Source organism: Typha angustifolia, chromosome 5 (assembly GCF_048772165.1).
Source record: "Typha angustifolia cultivar Huaian chromosome 5, ASM4877216v1, whole genome shotgun sequence".
NCBI classification, from domain to species: domain Eukaryota; kingdom Viridiplantae; phylum Streptophyta; class Magnoliopsida; order Poales; family Typhaceae; genus Typha; species Typha angustifolia.
The window spans coordinates 4,209,851-4,220,508 of NC_133243.1; the positions used below are offsets into that span (position 1 = coordinate 4,209,851).

At 37.9% G+C, this 10,658-nt stretch overlaps 1 protein-coding gene across 1 annotated transcript; it reads left to right on the plus strand.

The window, feature by feature from the left end:
* The first annotated feature begins 403 nt into the window (after positions 1–403).
* LOC140760377 (uncharacterized) lies at positions 404–6,943 on the plus strand. The gene is made up of 10 exons (XM_073097310.1): positions 404–629; positions 707–774; positions 1,440–1,501; positions 1,586–1,735; positions 2,463–2,639; positions 3,669–3,884; positions 3,990–5,704; positions 5,803–5,868; positions 5,980–6,049; positions 6,144–6,943. The coding sequence occupies exons 1-10, from the start codon at positions 439–441 to the stop codon at positions 6,798–6,800; spliced, it is 3,372 nt and encodes a 1,123-aa protein (XP_072953411.1). The 5' UTR covers positions 404–438; the 3' UTR covers positions 6,801–6,943.
* Positions 6,944–10,658: the final 3,715 nt, after the last annotated feature.

Here is a 10,658-nt window from a genome sequence, read left to right on the forward strand (position 1 = left end):
ACTCGTGAGTGGGGAGAAAGGGAGCTCCTTGCTCGAAGAGAGATCCGAAGGGCGAGGTGGAGGTGGGGGTTTGGAGCTTGAGGCTCGGGCTAGTCGGATGGTCGCTAGAGGGAGGGAGAGGGATTTCCATTTAAAAAACTCCTAATATTATCAAAAAGAAATCTTAATTTTGTAAGAAAAAAAAATATTATTGATAGAAATGTTACACCCAACTTTAAAAATAAGGATAATTTGTCATTTAAATATTTTTGTTAATAAAAATTAATTATAGTGCAAATTTTAGGGGAAATCATGTACAAATCCTAATAAATAAAGCTTGTGAGAGTGCTAGTTTGGTAAATAAACACCCGGGCTTTCCCTCTCCGCCACCGCAATCCCCAAATTCTGGCGCGAATGACTTCAAACCCCTCTCTTCCTTCTCCTCCCCCTCCTCCAACAATGGCGGAACCCCTCCGCCTCCAGATCGAAGAGATCAAGACTCATCCCGACCGATCCCTCGCCTATACCACTCTCCTTCACCTCCAGCGTCGCTCCGCCGACAACCCCTCCTCTATCGAATCCCTCGCCCTCCTCTCCCCTCCTCTCCTCGGCGTCCTCCTCGATGACATCCACCACAAGGACGAAGAGATGTAATGTATTTTCCTTTAACAAGTTCTTACGTCTTACCTTCTCTTGTTTCTAATTTTTTTTAATGCATCTGGAACAGCGCTGCGATATCTCTGAAGTGCCTCGGCTTCATGTTGTATCATCCCTCTATAGTTTCTTCAATTTCAGGTATATAATTTTCTTTATTCTCATTGTTTGATAAAAGTCAATGAACTCATTGGATCCAATGCTTTAAAAGATTGTAGGCAGTAGGCAGGCCGGGTTACTTAGCGCCTAGGCACTAGGCGGGTGAATAGCGAGTGCCTATAACTAAGGCGGTCATGTGATACAAAGCTGTGAAACATTAAGATATTCATATGTATCCACGAAAAAAATTGTTGTTGTTCCATGCATAGAGGCAATGGTCGTCGTTGCCACTGGAAGAGTAGTCTTAGATTAACAGCAACAGCCTTCTAGCTGTTGCCCTTCCCTGTTATGGTTGCCATTACTAATCCTTACAAGAATAAAAGAGAGAGGAGAGAGGATGAGAATTAAGAAAACTGTGGCAAAAACACTCATTTAATAGGAACCCCTTGGAACTTGAATAATATGTAAGACCAAGTAGGAATAGTATTTTATACTTAATAGCTGTACTAGAATTGATAACAAGTATTAAAATTGCCTAATCACCTATCACATAGGGCTTGACTACCCAGGTGCCCGTTTAACTGTTTATGCAAGTGCCTAGACTCAACCCGTCTCAAGGACCAGCCTAACACATAGATGGGCACCTTGATATTGCCTTCACTGATTTTTAAAATGCTGATCAGAATCATTGGATATTTTGGTTGTAGAAGAGATGGGTGGAATGGCGTTGGATTCATTGGTGAAGCTAATTACGACTACCTGCATGAAGGTTGTTTGATATTTGAATCGTAGATTTTTGATGTAGTTTTGGGATGATGGATCAGTGGTGATTTGGATTCTTTCCACACTGCAGGCTATTTGCAATCTGGGAGTTTGGTGCTTCTCGGTTCAGCAATTTGGTTCTTCAATTGTTGAGTTGAGAGTGCATTCATTAGTTGGGGCTGTTGTGCATGCCCTTGAGAACCCGTTTGGTTCCTTGTCGACAACTTATGAGGCAACTCAGGTTCTTTCGCTTGCTCAAATTATTAATTATTGTTAGTAGCGTAATCATGAACGATCATATATACATATATTTATTTATTGTGTTCCATCCAAATTTTGATCAAAGTGTGACTTATGCATAGTTTAAAGATTCCCACCATTAGATGTATGACGTATATGGGATTTTCATCTTGAGAAGATATATCTTGGCAAGTACTTGAACACCAAAATCGGCATGCTAGTGCAGAACTTACCAAATTCTTAATGTGAACCTCAAGTACCAAAATGTTCTTCAACTTCGTTGTTGCATTGAGATTTTAAGTTACTTATTATTTTCATGTTTATTTCTATTTAGATTGTGTGGAGGATATACAAGATCCACCTTATTAATTTATACATTCAATGCTTTGTTTTGTTGAGTATAATTATACACTGCTGCAGTTCAAGAACGATCACAGAACACAGAACAGTAGAAAGACAAAGAACAAAGTTGGAAAGCAACTAAAAGGATTGACTTGTATGATAAATAAAATTTAGTTTATTTGATTTACATGGCTCTAAAACCGTACTGAGATGTCTATAATAATCCTAGCAACCTTGACATAAACAGCACTCAAAGCTTCCATTACCGCAATTTTCCCAAATATTAAGCACATGGTTTTCTCTACTTGGTGGTGTAAATGAAAAAAAGAATTGGATGTTTTGTTTTCCACTTTTCCTTGTAACTCTTCTGCAATGTTCGTTTGAAGGCTGTTATGAGACTGGCTTGCCAGATTTCTAAAAGAATGAGAGACTTGTCAAGCATATGGGTCCCACCAATTTACAGAAGACTTTTAAGCACTAATAAGATAGAAAGGAATGTTGCAGAGAGATGCCTCATAAAGATTTCATCCATCATATTACCTTCTCCATCACTTCTTTCTGAGGTAACATGGACATCTTCTTGTTACATTATTTGCTGAGAATCTTATACAGTTAGTTATATTGTAGTTGGTTTGATGCTTGCAACAAATTCATTCTGTCTGCAGAGTTTAATTTCAGTTTGGTTGTTAATGATATGAATTATTGCAACCCTAAGAACTGATATTGATATGCTCCTTTTTGTATTAAACAATGTCTTTCTAGGTGGAATGCTAGAAGAATACATGTTCTAAATACTTCATATTGTTGCAGATGTCCTTACACATACCATCCCAAACTTCAAGTAGTCAGATTCATATCCATTTTCCTGAAACTTACTGATTTAGTCTGATATATCTACTGGAAAAGGATTTTATTTATTTTTCTATTTACTGATTTAGTCAGATTCATATCCTTAATAGCCTTCCTTTGACTTTTTGTTGAGTTTAGATTGTACAAAAATCAAAATTTAGATTGAGTACCATTTTCAGACCTTTTGTCCTGGCATATCAAATTTTAACTAAACCTAGGTATACTTATTGCAGCATAACCCTAAACGAGTTAATTGTTGACCCCCTATGTCCCGACTAAGCATGGAATAGCATATTGCATGCCAAATAGACTCCCGTAGCTTGAAATAATTTGTGTTGAGCTAGCACAAACTCTGCACAGCATTGACATGACACAGATGGCTAAGCGCAACTCTATGGGGAATCGTCAAGAAATTCGATAATACTCCTTAGTGCTAATAAGGCTCTGGCATATCTGGATCATATCTGCACTTGAGAGGCATGCTTTTATTTTCTTCAAATTAATGTTATATCCTATATGAAAGAAAACTGACAGTCCTGATTGTTTTAGACATGGATTTAATCCACCTTAAATTATGCAACATTTTAATATTGCCCTGCATCTGTGACATTCCTGCCATTTAACTTTAATTTGCTATCATGCTGTTGCCAGAGATTTGCTGAATCTTTCCTACTACTATTTCCTTCTGAAAATGAATAATGTTTGGCAGAATATTCCAATTCATATGCTACATGGTTGAGCAGGCTGCCTTGTCAGACCTCAAGCAAAAGCTGCTTCCATGTATGGCAGAGATGTTGCATGATCATGTCCAGAAGGTTCATGTCATTAAGGCATGGGGATGGTATATATCCTTGCTTGGTTCCAATGCTCTGAAGAACAGAGATCTGGTCAATAAAATGCTGAAGATTCCTGAAAAGACATTTACTGATCATGACCCACAGGTCCAGATTGGTTCACTGGTAAGCCAGTTGACATTCATCTTACACCTAAATGAATAATTCTGTGTCTTTCTGAGAATAAGTTGGCTTTCTAGATGTATGTTGATTATATCCTTTGGTGCATAGGCTGCATGGAGACATTTAGCGGATGCACTTATTCTACCTGGGATAGCAAACTTTGAGAATCAGGTATCATCAGAAAATATGATTCAGCAAACCAAATTTGCACCAATTGCAACATCCACAAGGAATTCCGACATAAGTGACCTGTTAAAGAAAATGAAGGTCATTATGGTGCCCTTATTAGGCATCATGTCAAGAAAATGTAACATTGCGGTTCAGTATTCCTGCCTGAACACATGGAACTATGTACTACATAAACTTGATTCCTTGGTCAACCATCGTTCAGTTATAGAGGTTGCTTATGTACCCATACTCAACGCAATTTTTTCCTCGGGACCTGATGAACAGAACATGTGTTTGTGGACCTCTTGCCTTGATATTCTTCATGAGCATGTGTTGTCAAATATTAAAGAGATGGCCTTGCCTAAAGAGAATTTGTGTGATCAAGTAAAGAGGTCTACTTTAGCTGGATCTTTTGTGTATGGCAAAGATTTACAGGAGTTCTATCCCATCAAATGGTTGCCTTGGGATATTAGTTACTTGGGGTTTCATTTAAAGATGATCTGTAGATTCATCAATCCAGAAATTATGAAGGCTACGACTTCTGAGAACAGAATTTTGGCTCTGAGTGCTGCCTTAAAAATCTTCAGATCAGTTTTAAAGGTTGTCCATGTTGAATTTAATAGGTCATTCACTTGTGAAAATATACAAGTCAGCATCAAAAGTATTATGAAGTTTGCAAAGGAGATTTGTGAAGATCTGGTTTTGAAACAACTTACTAGTCAATGTGATGACTTGTTATGTATAGGTCTGCAGTTTGTGAAGGCTATCAGAGAGGAATTGGAGCCCTCCGTGCTATCATCTCCATCTTATGAGATCAGTTTAGATATCAATTACATTAGTGATTTGCAACTTCCAGCATATATTGGTTATCCAAAGATATCAGTTCTGGGAGTAAGGCCTATTGCTTACATGAACATGGTTTGTCCAATGGTCTACACAACAGTTTTTTATCTCTCTATGTTAGCTCAGTTTACAATAAAGTTGTCACTTAGAGATCCTATCTTACAGGAGAACTTACAATTCTTCTCAGTGAATACCATAGAAAATTTCCATTCTGTCGTCAGCTTTTTGTATATGCTCATCCGAAAACCTCTAGATGAGAGGTTAAACTGTTTGACAATGTGGAGCATAGTTGCAAAGGGCCTGAAAGAGCAAATCAGTTGTATCTTTGATTCTTCTACTGCTGATTATAAAGTAGTTTATCAGTTTTTGTGCTATCCCTTCCTGATACTACTTCCTCCTGAGAATACATCTGCCAGTTTTAACAATCAAAGTTCCTCCAAGTTATTACTTGCTTCCTCACAACTAGAGTCAGAGATGGAACTAGTTATAGAGGTGTACAAATCACTACATGATTATTCCAGTCATGGTTCAACGACAACTTCCGTAAATGATTTTATGGAGAGCCTATGTCAATTTTTAATTGGACTTCTTGATGAGAATATTGATTTGTTTCGAGACAACCTGAAGTGTTCTTTATGGGAGAAATCTCCAAGAATTGTTATTCTTTCTGTTCTTGGTGAAGCAAGCATTCAGATACTGGAAAATAGCCAGGTTTTATATTTTTCTACAACGGAGTCAAAAGAATCTGATAAAGGGGCTGCAGATTGTAGACAATTTGGCCCCATCAAGAATAGATTGGAGCTTGTAAGAAGGTACTTCTCTAGAACTTTTAGTTGGAAATGACCTTTTATTTGTGATGACGAATACTTTTCAACATCCCTGATAATGCTTCTATTTGCAATGTATGCAGGTTTTTGGAGTTGTCACTTGTACCTCTAAAAGAAAATCCACAAGCTGAGCACCAGATTACTAACAGGCAATAATTTGCATACCTTCTATCTTCCCGTCCTTTTAATTTTATGGCATTTATATGCACTTTATACTCTTTCTTAGTGTTCACTCGTCTCTTGTCATACTTGAGTTTCAGGGTTTTCACATCTCTCGTGAGTTTTGCGGAACAACTTGTCTTGCAAAAAGACATCCTTTTGCTCTTGGAGGTCTGTAGAAATATCATGTGTTTTTTTATGATAATTTTACATTGAAGCACATGAGATTATCTTGAAAGACATGTACATGTATCTTTTTATGCAGATACTTTCCGATCCATTGTGTCAATGGCTATCTTCATGTGCTCTCCTATATGGTAAGATGCAACAAGGAATCATTTATCAGCTCCTATCTCTCTGGGGCCAGACATTGGATTGCTTGCAGAGAAGCCAGCCACTGATAATATTTGACTCTTCCTTACTTATGATTCAAGCACCTCTCCTTCAAACTACTCTTGATCATCCACATCCACCAATCGCAGATGTAACTGTTGCATTTTGGAATGCAACATATGGTCAGAAAGTAAACTTGCAGTACCCTCAGTGTTTAATCACAAAGTTAGTCAAATTATCAAGAACTAGAAAGATAGATCTTCGAAACAATTTTCATGCTTACGGTGCCTTCTCACGTGAAGAAGTTGAAGGTTTGTCTGAGAGACTTACCGCACCAGTAATGCGCAAGAGGACACTGGGAGGAAATGAATTTGATGAATCTGAGAGCAAGAGAGCATCCGTCAACATGTCTATTGGTTTGGGAAGGAAGAGATTGAAATTGGGCAAATATATAGAAAAGGCACAAGAGCATCAGGATGGATGTGAGCATCCTCCTGGCTCTAGCTCCAGAATTGGTTCAGCATATCCCCTAAAGGGAAAAGAGCCTAGAAAACCAGAACACATCTTGGAAATGCTTCAAAGAAAATAATAGGTTGTATATCATTGTACATATGGAAATTATGTCATTTTTATTTCTCCACAGGATATTGTGTATATGTTCATATATGTTGCACACCTATCAAATACAAAATTCATGGTACTGTATTATATAATACAGTAACATAGATGGAACCAAGAATTAGGGATTCACAAAAGAAGCAGAAGGAATGTATCTATTCTTGAGTTGCTGCGCTGTTGTTTAGAATGATTCTTCAACCCATATCTGCAATCAGGCATACATAAACATAAGAATGATACGGCAAATCTCGAATGTGGAAGTCCGAGTTGGATGGTTAATGTTTGACCTTGGTCCCATTGCTACTAATCATTAGTACAAAGAGATTTCTCTTTACTATACATATCATATTGACCAAAAATGGCAGATTGGATTCCAACTAGGAAAGTATTCAATAATTTATTACGAAATTTTTGCATTAAGAAAGCATTTTTAAGTTACTAAAGTTACAGACACTTCTCAGATTAAACTGTGATAGCTTCTGGACTATATGTTCATTAGAAGACTATTTAGCTCCTGAATAACAAAATATCCTTTTGGTTAAAATTTCGAAGCCCATGTGGAGATTCTTATTAGCGTCTTCCTCATCTGACTCTTTCTCTTCGAACTCTTTGCACAAATTCATTATTTTCAGTGGTTTGAAGAGCTTCTATTCTACATTATGGAAGTCCTCGGCAGCATCCATAGTTAAGAAGTTTCTTTGGTTCGCTGCTCTTAATAGATTGGACATTAAGGATATCCTTATTTCCAAAAGTATTGTTCTTCCAACAATTAGCTGCTTCTACGCTAATATGGAGGAACCTTCCATGTCTTCCTTAATTGCAAGTTCATTAAGTCTATTTTAGCGCACTATATTTAATTTATTGATGTTGATTTTATGAAAGATATCAAAGATTTCAGCGCAATCCTCCCCATATTTCTCTTACTCGGTTGTAGATTTAGAGGGATTAATTACTAAACTTGAAGGATCTTATAATCTCATTATTCTTTCACTCTGTGGCATATTTAGAGGGATTAGTTACTATATTCAAGGTACACATTTATTATACAGTGAAATGAAAACAAAACTAAGGAACTAGCCTGTTCCCATTCTCACATTGTATCGGAGCATCTAAATATTCTGATTTTTTAAAAAAAAAACTATCTCCATTGTCATCTTCCTCTTGACATCCCACCCACCTTCCTTACTTGCCCATGGCATCCTCTTCCACTGCTAATACCACCTTTCCCACTTCCTCTACCCTTCCTACGGTAAAGTCCATTACTCAGGACATCTTCTTAAAACTGATCAACCTCCAACTACTTAATTTGGAAGATGCAAGTCCTTCTCGTCCTCCGGTGTCATGGCCTCATCGGTCTTGTGCACGGAACCATGGAGTGCCCGCCAGCTCTGATTTTGATCTGCCCATCTCAGTCTGGCTTCGTCTAGACAAAAATGGTGTTAGCTTGGATTGCATCTTCTCTCTTTGATGCAGTCCTCCATAGGTCATTCATTGTCCCTCAACTACTAAGATTTCGTCGATGCTTGAGACCCTCTACAGCACTGTCATGCAAAATTGCATGCAGAGTGTCTAACCAAGAACTTCATTGCCTTTCCAAAGGAGCACTCTCCATCAATGACTACATTCGTTAGGCCCGTGCACTGTCAATGACAACTGAGAACTTCATTGCTTTTTTTTTGTGGCTCTACTATCCACCCACACCACTGGCCCACATCAATCTTGATGGCGATCATGGTGGCTCCCACTGCCACACTAAGCCGGTACATCATAGGACTAGCACATTTCGGCGCGGCCATGGTGGCAGGGTCGGCCTCTTATAGCTCCTATCATCGGTGATTCTTTTCTTAATATATTGACCACAAAACCAATGTTTGTTCAACTCCTATTTTGTCCTTTGACGCAGCATATGCTCTTGCTGCTCTTAGAATCTTTGACCAGCATGATGATAATGCCTGGTATGCGGATACTAAGGCATCACATGACCACCATCCCTTTAAATTCTTCTAAACAGTTGGACAAAAAGTCCTTATTGTGTTGCATTTACAAAAGAATTTGTTAAATATGTCAAAGTTTACTTGGGACAGTCATTGCTACTTCACACTTTATCCTTGAGGTTTTGTTGTTAAGGACTTGCAGAGCGGTCGAACTCTGTTGACTAGACCTAGACATGGTGATCTCTATAAGGTGTATCTCCAATAAATTTAATGCATGATAAAATAGATGGCAACCTTTGGCACGAGTGGTTGGGTCATCTTTTATCTCATGGCTTGTAAGTCTTTAGCCTCTGTTCTTAATTTCTCTGGTTCTTTAAATGAACATATTTGTGTTAGTTGCAAGTTGGGAAAGTCTTCCATATTTCCTTTTAACAGAAGAAAATCATATTCTAACAGAAGAAATTCTCTCTTGTTCTTTAAATAACCATCATGTTGTAGAGACAAGGATCACTCTTCTTGCCCATGCTACATCTTTCCAAGGAATTTTAGCAATATGCTTTTATCAATGGCAGTATATCTCATTAACAGACTTTCTTCCAAGCCCTTGTCGGCAACACACACCGTATGAGGTTCTTTTTGGGTCAAAAAATTATTCTCCCTTAAAGTATTTGTTAGGTAATTTTTTAAAAAAAAAATTAAAATGGTGCATGTGCTCCACACATGGGCCACACTTCCTCTCAACCTCTTGTGCGCCTCCCTCCCTGAACCCTCTCTCTCACGGTCGCCCTTCCTCTCTATTTTGTTTTTCTCTTTCACCACCGATGAGTCGTCTGACCCCTTCAACCACTTGATCCTCTTATCCGGTTAGTGAGATTGGGCTCCATACATTTAATTTAGTTTTTATATAGTATAAAGGGCTATAATATTAACTTTTCTATTTCTTCTTTTTTAGTTAAATTTGTCGATTGACGACCGCTGTTCAGGCTGGCTTCGACTCAGAAAGTTTCCTCCTAGTGTCGTGCTGCTAGTGGTACCATCCATCGGCCAATTCAACCTTCGATTGAGACTAAGCCATGTGGATATTTTTCGCCAACCTTGCAACTTGGCTCCGACCACCGCTATCATCGCCCATGCTTCTTTTTCGGCTAATATAGTTCCCCTTATCATCTTGTATCTTGTTGTGAAGTTTCTTGTTATGAACCAGATCTAAATTGATTCAGAAGTAATAAAATTATGAAAATTAAAATGATGGTAGTCTCACGAGATAGGGTTCTAACAACTTTAATTTCATGTTAATTGGATCTGGATGAAAAGATATAATTAAAATAGTGGAGCAAGGTCAAAACGTGATAGAACGGTAAATATCCGACGTTGTGGCGGCCATCGGAAAGTAGTGGACGGCTAAGGATCGTGGTGGATAGCCATATAGTAGAGTGGTTTGTGGTGGAGGATAGTGGTTAGGGTTAGGGTGCTTGGAAGAGTTCTGCGATTATAATCTACTCTATGAAGATAAAAGACGATCTAACGGTAATGATAAAAGAGTAAATACGATAATAATAAAATAAATAAACTCAATTTTTTCTCAAATACTTACTTAGATGAATAAACAAAGAAGTACAGCCCCTCTATATATAGATGTTGGGTATAATGAGTCATATTCGGATTTAGAGGTCGAGTACAATAAGTCCTATAGGACGTAGCCCTAAAGACTTACATGACTCGAACTAGGATTTGCCTTAGAGACTTACATGACTTAATTTAGACTTATCTTAATGTCTTACATGACTTAATTGAACTTGCCTTAGTGGCTTATATGATTTAACTAAACTTATCTTAAGGGTTTACATAAAGATAAATACACTCGATCCATTAAGTCCAATATCTTTATGATTCAA

Excerpts from the sequence above, each read along its gene's own strand:
- LOC140760377 (XM_073097310.1), top strand. The coding sequence starts at position 439 with ATGGCGGAACCCCTCCGCCTCCAGATCGAAGAGATCAAGACTCATCCC. Across the intron at positions 1,736-2,462 it reads CAACTTATGAGGCAACTCAG|GCTGTTATGAGACTGGCTTG; the intron begins GTTCTTTCGCTT and ends GTTCGTTTGAAG. Across the intron at positions 5,869-5,979 it reads GAGCACCAGATTACTAACAG|GGTTTTCACATCTCTCGTGA; the intron begins GCAATAATTTGC and ends CTTGAGTTTCAG.